The sequence below is a fragment of the Pseudonaja textilis genome, chromosome 6 (genome assembly GCF_049901715.1).
Source record: "Pseudonaja textilis isolate UNSWEBS1 chromosome 6, rPseTex1.2, whole genome shotgun sequence".
Classification (NCBI taxonomy): domain Eukaryota; kingdom Metazoa; phylum Chordata; class Lepidosauria; order Squamata; family Elapidae; genus Pseudonaja; species Pseudonaja textilis.
In genome coordinates, this window is record NC_141995.1 from 7,618,728 (window position 1) to 7,631,377 (window position 12,650).

The 12,650-nt window shown below is 42.5% G+C and overlaps 1 protein-coding gene across 1 annotated transcript; it reads left to right on the forward strand.

Annotated features, from left to right (window-relative positions):
- Nucleotides 1-699: 699 nt before the first annotated feature.
- On the forward strand, nt 700-8,629 carry LOC148125388 (uncharacterized). The gene is made up of 4 exons (XM_087935761.1): nt 700-844; nt 3,328-3,460; nt 5,632-5,701; nt 7,394-8,629. The coding sequence occupies exons 1-4, from the start codon at nt 715-717 to the stop codon at nt 7,409-7,411; spliced, it is 351 nt and encodes a 116-aa protein (XP_087791887.1). The 5' UTR covers nt 700-714; the 3' UTR covers nt 7,412-8,629.
- Nucleotides 8,630-12,650: the final 4,021 nt, after the last annotated feature.

A 12,650-nucleotide genomic window follows, 5' to 3' on the forward strand; every position in this document is an offset into this window, starting at 1 on the left:
TTAACCTTAGACTGTCTACTATTGACCTCACCCCTTTCCTAAGAGGTCTGTAGGGGGCATCATAAGTGCACCAACGTGCCTACCGTCCCTGTTCTATTGTTTCTTTTATTATTATTATTTTTCTTATATGTATCCATGTATTCATAACTATGTTTTTACTTATACCTATTATCTTTTAAGCAATTGGCAAATAAATAAATAAACAAACAAACAAACAAATAAATATTCTCTGCCTCCTAAGTCCCAGCTGGGTCTTTGTTTGCCCAGCACAGGAGAATGGAGCTGGAAAGCAGGTTAGTGGGGTGGGGAGGGAATGGGATTTTGCAGTAATCTTCCCCCAGGAGAGGGGAGGGAATGGAGATTTTACAATATCCTTCCCCTGCCATGCTCACCAAGCCAGGCCCACACTGGTAATAAACATTTGTGAATCCCACCCAAATCCCAAACATTGGATCATCAGCAACTTAAATTACTACGAAAGGTGCTGATCTGTCAAGGCAATTGCCTAGGAGTTGCACAGACATGTCTACATCCGTAGAGGAGAAGTATCAAACAAGTTTTGGGAAAGGAAAGTTGCAGTCCACAACGTGGGTGTATAACCATTAGGACCTAGAGAATGGTTCCTTTGATAATGTAAATAAATGGGAAGTGAAAGTAAGGATGGGGATTCCCTAATGTAAAACAGTGGGTGCATCTAGGCTAATAAATGCTTGAATGCCCCGACATGAACACCTCATTCTGTCTCTGGATCGCAAGCGGGAAAGAGGACTCAACGCAGAGATGCTTAAACAGGCATTCCTCACCATCCTTGTTCTTCTGGCTTGCAGTGTGGCTCTCATGGAAGGTAAAAAAAAACACGATTTGGTTCTAGAAGGGAGGCATTTCCAAGCTCACATCCAGATGTTCCTGACTCCTTTCCTGTTTCTTCTGCTTCTCGCTCCTTCGTGCAATTTCTTTGCATAATTGTGGGTAACTTTTAGGTAACCTAGAAATAAGAAGAAATATCACATTCGCTATTGCTTTCTCTAGGATTTAAAGGGGACTTTCCCTGTTTGAAGGATTCCCTTATTTTTTATTCTTCTTCATCATTTTATATCCTTAAGCTATCATCAAGCTTAAAACATGTGAAAAACAGTTGCAGGAATTGGGTATGTCTAGTTTAATGAAAAGGACTAGTGTCATGAGAGCAGTGTTCTAATATTGGAGGGGCTGCCACAAAGAAGAAGGGGGGGCAAGCTATTTTCCAAACCACCTCAAGGCAGAACAAGAAACAATGGGTGGAAACTAATCAAAGAAAGAGCCATCCTACAATTACGGAGAAATTTCCTGGCCGTGAGAACAGTTAAGCCGTGGAATGGCTTGCCTTCAGAAGTTGTAGGTCCTCCATCCCTGGAGGCTTTCAAGAAGAGATTGGACAACCATTTATCCAGAATAGCATAGGGTCTCCTGCTCGAAGGTGGCATTGGACTAGAAGATCTCCAAGGTCCCTTCCTATTGTGTTATTTGGAGTTGCCTTCTCTATTCCTTGTCCACTTGAATGTCTGTTTCTGCCTTTGAAGTGGAGAAAAGAGAGTTGAAAACATCCCTGGAACAGGGAAGTAACATTTGCTTGTGGGAAGGAAGAGTCAAGGGAAGGAAGCTATTCAGCCCATTATATGGGAATGTATTTATGATTGAAGCCATATGTGCAATCTGTGCAGTTTATCTATCTATTTTGACAGATTCTTAATCTTAAGAATCATCTCCCTTGATGACGAAACCAAGTTTGCTTATCATCCTTGTTTTTCTGTCTTGCTGTGTAACTCTCATGCAAGGTTAAATGATCTGAGGGAGGGAGGGAGGGAGGGAGAGAAGGAAGGAAGGAAGGAAGGAAGGAAGGAAGGAAGGAAGGAAGGAAGGAAAGGATAGGCAAATTGACTTGTTTGAATGTGGAAAAACTATAAGTACATTTTTACTGGAAACCCTTTATGAGCTTTTTGCTGAAAACCTGTGATTTATGCGTTTGATAATTAGAAAACATAGAATATGGGGGCGGGGGGGCGGGAAAGGAAGCCACAGTATAACCCTCTCAGTCTGAGGTTTCCTCGTGGCTCCCTTTTTTCTACACTGAAGATCAAAGAAGATGAAAAGTCACTGCTTTTTAATCTTTTTCTTCTGCCCCTCTTATTTCTTATTTACCTCATTTCCTGTTCATTCTTTAAAGTGGCACAGGCAGACAGATGGATGGGCAGATAGACAGATGATATTAATTAAAGTATATCGTAGGGGAATTGGTAGTTTTCTTGTGTTTTCTTAGGGGAAACGATGGAAGCCTTGAGAATAAAACCCTCCCATAGATTATATCAGTGTTTCTCAACCTCAGTGACATTAGCATGGGTGGACATCAACTCCCAGAATTCTGAGAGTTCAAGTCCACTCACCTTAAAGTCGCTGGGTTGAGTGGTGGGCTGAAAATTTTTTTAACAACCGGTTCTCTGGCTGGGTAGGCGTGACAAGTTGGTCGTGTGACTGGGTGGGTAATGTCACTCATCACACCCAGCCCTGGCTCCTGGCCACTCGCCTAAGGAAGAGGGAGGATTCAGCTGGTTGAGGCTAATCCCACCACTGGCTGGCCCTCCCCCACTCCCCTTTTTTCGCCCTATTTTTTGGCCTATTTGGGGGGCATTTTAGGCCATTTTCCAAGCCATTTCCAAGCCTATTATTGGGTGGTTTTGCGGCCATTTTCAGGCTGTTTTTAGCTCAGAAAACAGCCTGAAAATGGCTCGAAAACAACCCCCAAAACAGACCATTTTCAGGCCGTTTTGGGGGCCATTTACAGGCCAGTTGTTGGGTGGTTTGGGGGGCATTTTTCAGGCTGCTTTTAGCCTGGAAAACAGCCTGAAAATGCCTGAAAAATGGCCTGAAAACAGCCCCCAAACAGGCCATTTTGGAGTCGTTTCCAGGCCGTTTGGGGGCCATTTTTGGAGTGGTTATTGGGCCATTCGGGGCCATTTTTCAGGCCATTTTTAGCCCAGAAAACAGCCTGAAAATGCCCCCCAAAGCCTGTTTGGGGGCCGTTTCCAGGCCATTTTTCTGGGCTGTTTTGGGGGGCTGTTTTTAGCTTGAAAAATGGCCTGAAAACAGCCCCCCAAAATGGGTGGGGTCGGGGCCAGCCAGTGGTGGGATTTGCTGGTTTGCCAAACTGTGCCTAATCGTAGCTACTGGTCTGCCAGAACCGGTGCAAATTGGCACCAGTCCACTTCTGGCTGGGTTGAGAAACACTGTTTTAGATGATTCTGAAGGATAGGGGAAGAACTCACCTCACCTTCTCTATGTGATCACTGACAGGACTTCACCTCTCCAGCCGTGAGCGCTGTTTCTGCAGATCACAAGCAACCGCTAGGTCTATTTCAAACCTGGGCAATGTGGCTAAAATCGAATACTTCATGCCAAGCGGCAGCTGTAGCCGAGAGGAGCTGATGTAAGTAGTTGAGCGGTGTCCTCCTGCTTTGTCCTGTTGGCACTATTGAATTGCTCTACAAGTAGTCCTCGACTTACAGCCACAATTGAGCCCAAAATTTCAATTGCTAAGTGAGGCAGTTCTGGACTTTTTTCCCCCTTTGGTGATCTCTCTGGCCACAGTGGCTAAGGGAATCCCTGCCGTCGTTCAGTTAGTGACAAATCCGGCTCCCTTGTTGACTTTGCTCGTCAGAGGGTCACAAAAGCGGGTCCCATGACCGTTGGATGCGGCAACCATCATAAGTCATGACTTTTGATCATGTGACCATGAAGTTGCTGTAACGGTCGTAAGTGTGAAAAACAGGCATCCGTCACTTTTTTTGTTGGTGCTGCTGTAAGTGCGAACGGTCGCTAAAAAATTGGTTGCAAGGTCGAGGACACCATTGGTCACATCATGGCTCTGTTTTCCATTGAATGTTGAGGTTGACTTTCCACTATCACCACCAGTCTTCATGCACATTGCATCCTGCTCATAAAAATAGGGATAAGCAAGGGTGGGCAAACCAGATGTTAATTTTACATCTGGTTTGCCGAACCGGTAGTTGCAATGCCGGGCTGGCTCTGCCCACCCCGTCCCTCCCAGAAGTCTCCACACAGCCCGTTTTGTATCCCCAGGTAAATGCAGGCCCCGCACGGAGGCTTGGGGAGGGTGAAAAACGGGTCTCCCGGAAGCTCTGGAGGGCCTGTTTCTGGCTTCCAGAAAGCCTTCGGAGCCTGGGGTGGCCATTTTTGCCCTCCTGAAGGCTCGAGGAAAGCCTCTGGAGCCCGGGGAGGATGAACCCCCCGCCGCCGTGGTGTAGGAGGCTGCGGCTATGGTGGGCGTGGTGTAGGCCACACCCACCATGGCCAGGCCCACCCAGCAACCAGGCGGAGAACCAGTTGCTAATTTTGGGGAAGCCCACCCCTGGGGGGAAAGATGCATACTAGAAAAGCAGTCATGTTGTGTCTTAGTTCAGCCTCCGTGGCTGTGCTTAATCCGTTGTTCACATGATGTCAAGGGCAATGCCAACAGAAAAGCAAGATACTTTGGTTTGGGCTGCAGACAAATTGATTTGTTTTGTTCAATTTATATAAGACACTATAAACCTTAAAGGTCTGAGCAGACCACAAAATAATTAGTTCAAACCCACAATCACTGAGCTGGCAGAAACAAAAGTAAACCTCAAGAAATAATAAAAAATCATTATTTCACACAAGTCTTCAAACTCGATTGTAGAAAGTACGACTTCAGCAACGGAGTGGTCAATGCCTAGAATGCACTACCTGACTCTGTTGTTACATCCTCAAACCCCCACTCCTTTAACCTCAAACTAGCCACTATTGACCTCACCCCATTCCTAAGAGGTCTGTAAGGGATGTGGATAAGTGCACCATCGTGCCTACTGTCCCTGTCCTATTGTCCCCATTTATTTGTACCTATTTCCTGTATTCTTACTCATGTTTATAATTTTACCTATTATCTTGTAGGTGATTGACAAATCAACTAAATAAAATAAAATAAATAAAGTCAGTCAAATGTCTAGTTGCAAATCCATGGCTTGAAACACACATCTCTATCTTTGTTAGAAAAAGTCCTTCCAAGGATTGTTGCCTGAATCTCCTAGGATTTTTCAGATTCTTGTTGATCATATCCTGAAATCAGGATCAGAACAAGGTGATCTTAGCTCCTTTACCTGTCCTAGTAGCCAGGTGTATAGTTTCCCATCCAAAGGAATATGGAAATCTTGCATACGGTTTCCACAGTTATGTCTTAGGTCTTCCTTGTTTCAAGTCAACCGTTGTGGGCAGAAGTGGTCTTCAGCAGGTTTTGACCAGGTCTGGAGAATCAGTAGCAGAAATTTGAAGTAGTTTGGAGAAACGGTGGTAACCTTCTCCCAGGAGTGGGGTGGGAATGGAGATTTTGCAGAATCCTTCCCCAGATATATCCACCAAGCCACCCCCACAGAACTGGTAGTAAACATTTTTGAATCCCACCACGGGTTGTGGGTATGTTGAATTTGCAGCAGACAATCTGGAGAGGTGAGAAAACAGGTGGGTTGGCTTCACAATTGCACTGACAGTCAATTAATTATGAATGTTAATAACATTAAACAACCCTTTGTCTAATTTGGTCTCTAATTTGCATATATGCAGGATGTACTTTACAAATGGTCGTAAAGTCTGCCTGAAGCTTAATGGGGAGAAACGCAGGAGAATTAAACAGGTAAGCAGTGATCATTTGGGTGACGCTTTAGCTGTGTTTGTGTTTTTCCAAGGAGCAATAAATTAAGCTGGAACAAGGAAAGAAATCTTTTTTAACTGTTTATTTCTACAGAAATAGAGAACCTTAAGCTTGGGAATTAAGCATCCTGAGTAAAAGTTGGCTCAGATATTTATACAAAAAAAACCCAAACCTTCCTTGGTTATTTACCATACGCCTGTGTCTATTTTTTTTTCCACACGGTTAGTAATTACACTTGGCTAATCCCTTTTGCCATATTTAGTACAAACTTATTCATAGCGCATCCTCGAAGTAGTGGTGGGATTCAGCCAGTTCTCATCAGTTTGGGAGAACTGGTTGTTAACTTTCTGAGCAGTTTGGTGAATTGGTTGTTGGAAGAAATTAGGGCAGGGAACCAGTTGTTAAATTATTTGAATTCCGCCACTGCCTCAAAGCTTTCCGAATCCTATCTCACTGCCAGAGGTTTCCTGCTTTGTACCTGTGGCTTATTTTCAGTTTTGCAAGGATACCAACACTTAGAGGGGAAGCCTAAACAGTCCAGTGGATTATTTAATCACTTCTAACTTTGGGTGGCTCGTTATTCTAAAATCGTTGGATGAATTCTCCTGATTGACTTGATCTTCAAAACAACCCTTGAAGCTTTTTTCTCAGGAATGGGATACCTTTCCTTCAGAAGTTAATGAACACCTTTTGCTGTAGCTTTCTCTAGGATTTAAAGAGGGCTTTCCCTGTTTCTTTCTTTTATATCCTTCAGCCTTTTATATGATTAAGCGATCATCAAGCTAAAACATAGGAAGAACCATTGCAGGAATTGGGTATGTTTAGTCTTAGGTAGGGGCACAATGGCTCAGCAGTTAAGGATGCTGTGCTTTTCAGCTTTTCAACTGAGAACAAGGGGGGGGGAGCTCCAGTTCCTTGCCTTGGCTCCTACCAACCTACCGCAGCAGAAACCATGCAAGTAGATCAATAGGTACCATGCAAGTGAATCAATAGGTACCATGCAAGTAGATCAATAGGTACCATGCAAGTGAATCAATAGGTACCATGCAAGTAGATCAATAGGTACCACTTTGGTGGGAAGGTAACAGCACTCCACGATGTCGTGCTGGCCACATGTCTGCAGAAATGTCTTTGGACAGTGCTGCCTCAATGAAATGGAGATGAGCACTGCCTCCTAGAGTAGGTCACAACTGGACAGTGGAAACCTTGCCTTGCCTTACCTTAGTCTGATGGAAAGAAGGGGTCTTCCAATATTTGAGGGGCTGCCACAGAGAAGAGGGGATCAATCTATTTTCCAAACCATCTCAAGGCAGGGCAAGAAACAACGGATGGAAACTAATCAAGGAAAGAGCCGCCCTAGAGTTTCCTGACAGAAAAATTAATCAGTAGAACAACTTGCCTCTAAAAGTAGTGGGAACTGCAACATTGGAAGTTTTTTTTTTTGAAAAAAGAGAGATTGGAGAAGCGTTTGTCTGAAATGTTATAGGGTATCTGGCTTGAGCAGGGGGTTGGACTAGAAGACCTCCAAGGTCCCTTCCAACACTGTCATTCTGCTTATTCTATCAATTGGATCAAGGTGCCGAAGGATCAGAAGGAGGCCACTGACTTTCAAGGCAACGGTTTGTAGATTGAGAAAACTAATCGAGTGTTCTACTTTCTATACTTCTATTATAGGCCATCATGAATGAATAAAAATGAAGTCCGAGCTGAGTATTGGAGAAGCCGCTTCACAAATGCTTACTTGGGACGCGTAATTAGCTTCTAAATGATTCATAATCTATGATACCCAAGTTGGGAGCCACTGGTCCAACAGTATTATTCTTACCAAGCTGTATTATTAACAGTATTATTCTTACAAGAGCCATGCAATGAGTCAAAATTTCTGTGATTTTCTCTTGATTTTGACATCTCTTACTATGGAAGAGCTTCATTCTTCCCAATCAAGCAAGCAATGACAGTGTCATATTGGCATCCTTCGTTCCTGAACATTTTATGCTCGTCATAACATTACAAATAATCCTTGACTTATGACCACAATTGAACCCCAATTGCCATTGCTAAGCAAGACTGTTGTTAAGTGAGTTTTGCTCCATTTTACAATCTTCCTTATCACGGTTCTTAAGTAAATCACTACAGCTGTTTAGTTAGTAACCTGGGCCTTAAGTGATTCTGGCCGAAAAAGGGATCACACGATCCCAGAACACTGCAAGCATCATAAATATGAATCAGTTGTCAAGCACCTGAATTTTGATCAATGATGCCAGGGATGCTAGAATAGTCAAAACAGAGGTGGTATTCAACAGGTTCTGACCAGTTCTGGAGAACCAATAGTGGAAATTTTGAGTAGGTCAGAGAACCGGCAAATACCGCCTCTGACTGGCCCCGCCAACCCCATCTATTCTCTGCCTCCTGAGTCCCAGCTGGGTCTTCTTTGGTTGCCCTGCACAGGAGAACGGAGCTGGAAAGCAGGTTAGTGGAGTGGGGAGGGAATGGAGATTTTGCAGTATCCTTCCCCTGCCACGCCCACCAAGCCACACCCACAGAACCAGTAGTAAAAAAAATTTGAATCCCACCACTGAGTCATAAGTATGAATAAGTCTCTTTTTTCATTTCCGTGGTAATTTCGACCTGTCACTAACTGCATAAGTCAAGGACTACTTGTATTTTATGCTTGTTATACCATTACGGGCGTCTGTTCCTAACCATATACTGTCCACGTTGTAATGTTGCAGGCTGAGCTTTACCATTATTTAGTAGCATTATTTAGTATATAAGTCCCAGAACTGAATTCATGACACCAACACACCATATCTTCCAATGAATCCTCTGTGGACACCTATGTATGCAATTAACTATAGTTAAAAGAGTATATTTCTCCAATATTTCAATAAATAAATTTCAATATTTCAACATTCCCTGTCCGACATTTATTCACACAGTAGGTCCTTAGAATATATTTAACCTGATTGCTGAATAAACCCAAATTCTTTGGTTTCCCCACAAATCTCAAATAATAAATTAGAGAAGCCAGCTGAATTACACAGCACAAACATCTCTCACAGAATAAAGCTTTGCCTTTGTGGAAATGTAGCAGTTAGATTTGTAACTGATGTTATTCAATTTAAGGTCCTTTACAGAATTTTTCAACAAATACACCTGGCATGATTTTAAAAGTATGTTTGTATTTTATTTGTATTTGTAATGTATTTTTTGCAGCATACTTTTGCTGGAAAATTACATCATCTGATAGCTGAGCCACCTGGAGGCAGATTAAAAAAAAAATCAAGATGGCGGCCACAATGTGATCAAAGCCTCCATCTTGACTTTTTTTTTAACCTTTATGCCTTCAGCTAAAGGGGTGATCTCAGGCTAGGAAAAAAAATGAAAGTATAAAAAATAAAATACAAAAATGTGATTTGCACTGAGCCAAAGAACCCAAGAGAGACTCTTGCTAATATTTTGGTTCATGCTAAAGGAATGAAAAAATGGTTTTGGGAGCTGTGCTTGATTAAATTAGCTCTCAATCTCAGTGGGCCCATTTTGTATCTTAAAAAAGGAAATAACAAATAAATATTCATTATGCTCATTTGTGATCTCTGGCTTCTGAAGGAAGTTGCTCCTCACCGGATATCCAACAGATCTTTGGGGATTAGAAATTCCCAAATTCCTAGCTTGCACAAGAAAAATCCAGCTCTAAATACAATTATTAGATGACTTCCATCCAGCAGGCATAGCCTTAAAATTATTATTTTTTAAAGACATTTTTTATTTTTTATTTCTACAAACACATCATTGTGTGAAAAGTGTGGTCCCAGGGTATTTTACATTATAGAACAAATATGACAACATGACAGTATAGTATATAAAATAATACATTGCAATGTCCTACCTGCAAATGAATACTTCAGCTTCAACCATAACACTAGAGCACACAATAAATACAAACTCAAGGTAAACCACACCAAACTTAATTGCAGGAAATACGACTTCAGCAACAGAGTGGTCAATGTCTGGAATCCTCTACCTGACTCTGTGGTTTCTTCCCCAAACCCCCAAAACTTTAACCTTAGACTGTCTACTATTGACTTCACCCCTTTCCTAAGAGGTCTGTAGGGGGCCTGCATAAGCGCACCAAGGTGCCTACTGTCCCTGTCCTATTGTTTCTTTTATTTTTCTTATATGTACCCATTTCATGTATTCATAACTATGTATATACTTATACCTATTATTTTGTAAGCGATTGACAAATCAAATCAAATCAAATAAATAAATAAATAAATAAATAAGATTTGCAGCCTTTCAAAGGGTCATTGAGGCCACTTGGAGGTGCATCCCAGGGTCACCTGAGTAGTGCTAATGGGTCCTGTAGTCTGCAAATGTTTTTCCATTCCATTCCCTTCCTACTCCCACCCCATTCAAAGGCCATTCATCCCGAATTGTATAGCTAAAAGTCTGTAGAGATTCTCAGCCATCCAGGCCATGGTTGTCCCAAAGGTGCTTTTCTAAGGAGGCAACTAGACTTTCTTGGTTTTTCTTTTGAAGACGTTTCGCTGAAAAAGCACCTTTGGTACAATCATGACCTGAATGACTGTGATTCTCTACAGACATCCAACTCATTTGTTATCAATGAAAAGAACTCACAATTCCTGGACAGTGAGGAAAGCTGCACCCTAACATATTCCAAGAATTAATTTTGTGGCTGGAATTCCTCTATCGAACCTGCTTGAATGACAAAATCTAGAACACGAATGGTCATCAGATGATTTGAGGTTGGAGCCAGCCACTTAATCAAATCAAATGATCCTTCCCAATGAAAAGATTGATGGAAAAGGAATATCAGAAGGGGCATGATGAGAATCTCACAAGAGTGGTGCTGTGGCCTAGAGGTGGAGCTCTCACCTCACATCCAGGAGGCTGTGTGTTAGATCGCGGGAAAGGAGACTCGAGACCAGTTTGACATTTCAGCTCTTTATTTAGTGTATAGATCTGTGCAAGATCTTGGAGCCGCGGCAGCCCTTCATATAGGGATTGCTCGCGGCTCACCAGCCAATGACAGCTCTTTGAATCTCCCGCGATCGGTCCGGCCAATCGCGGTTGATTCATAACGAGCCAATCACAGCAGTTTAGTTACCCAATCATCTTGCAGGATTAGTGGACCAATCAGATAGGAGTATTTGGAGCATGCTAATATAGAACATTGTGAATTCGATCCTAGGTAGCAGCAGGTATTTCTCTCTCTAGGCACATTGAGTTAATAGTAGCTGTGAACTCTGCATTGGCAATAGGAAGGGCATCCAGCCAGTAAACACTCAGCTCCATTCAGTTACCCAAACTCCACCCCAATGCAAGGGGTTATGGGGTCATTAAAAGACATTAAAAAAAATTACAAGACTCTCACAAGGAAATGCAATAGAGGTAGTCCTTGACTTACAACCACAGTGGAGCTCAAATTTGCTAAGTAAAACAGTTGTTAAGTGAATTTTGCCCCATTTTATGACCTTTCTTGACACAGTTGTCACATGAATCACTGCCATCGTTCATTTAATAACACTGTTGTTAAGTGAATCTGGCTTCCCCTTTGATTTTGCTTGTCAGAAGTTTGCAAAAAGGAGATCAGGTGACCCTGGGACAATGCAAACGTCATAAATACGGACCATTAGCCAAGCATACAAATTTTGATCACGTGAGCATGGAGAATCACAATGGTCTGAAAAGCAATTGCGTTCCTTTTTTCAGTGCCACTGTAGCTTGGAACAGTCACTGAATGAGTAGTTGTAAGTTGAGAACTTCCTGTGGTGCAATTACCAAGTGAATTGAATTCCCTTGAATTGCTGGGTTCTTACAAGAAATAACAGCCAGAATCCACAGATGGCCTTACTTGGATTTCCCCGTAAAGTTCTGGCAGTCAGATTCCTTCTTTTTCCTAGAAAACAGAGATTTCTCCTAAATGCCAAATTCAGTTTCAGTTTCAAGTTCCGTGGTGACTCAGGCAAAGAAAGAATTGTAAGCTATATTGACTGACTTAAAAAAAAAAAACTAAATGGCCAGAATTAATTAGATTATTTTCCCCTAAATTGCAAATTAAAGGAAACTTAGATATTAAAAAAAGATGTTGAGACTCTGGAAAGAGTGCAGAGAGAAGAGCAATTAAGATGCTTAGGAGGTCTGTAGGCTAAAACATATGAAGAATGGTTGCAGGAATTTGGGTTGTCTAGTTTAATGAAAAGAAAGACCAAGGGAGACATGATAGCAGTCTTCCAATACTGCAGGGGCTGCAACCAAGAAGAAGTCAACCCAGGGATGGGCTGCTGGGGGTTCGCAGGGGTTCAAAAGAGCCCGAGCTAAGATTCTGTGCAGTTCGGAGGAATCCCCAAATCCCACTCCTGGCTGGCCCCGCCCACCCCGCCCCTCCCAGGAGTCCCCACAAGGCCCATTTTGGACGCAGGTAAGTCCAGGGCCCGCCGGAGGCTTGGGGAGGACAAAAAACGGGCCTTCTGGAAGTTTAGGAAGGCTGGAAATGGGCCCGTTTCTGGCTTCCAGAGAGCCTCTGGATCCCGAGGAAGGCAAAAAACCCCACCGGGGTGCAGGAGGCCAACTAGGCCACGCCCACCATGGGCACGCCCACCCAGCCACCAGGCAGAGAACCCCTTGCTAAAAAAATGTTTTTATATATAATTTTTTTTAAATTTTTAGACAAACACACACAACCAAAACATAAAACAAAACCATCTTCCAGTTACATACATGCAGTGTGTCGGTTGGTTACAAATTCTTTGTGCATTCTTTCCATCGTCCTCACTTACAACTGTTTGTATAAATTCTCATATTATCAATCTAATATATATGTATACATTATTATCGTTAATCGTTTATTTGACTAAACTATTATTCCTTCACTTTATACGAGATGTTCAAAATTTTAAATTAATTT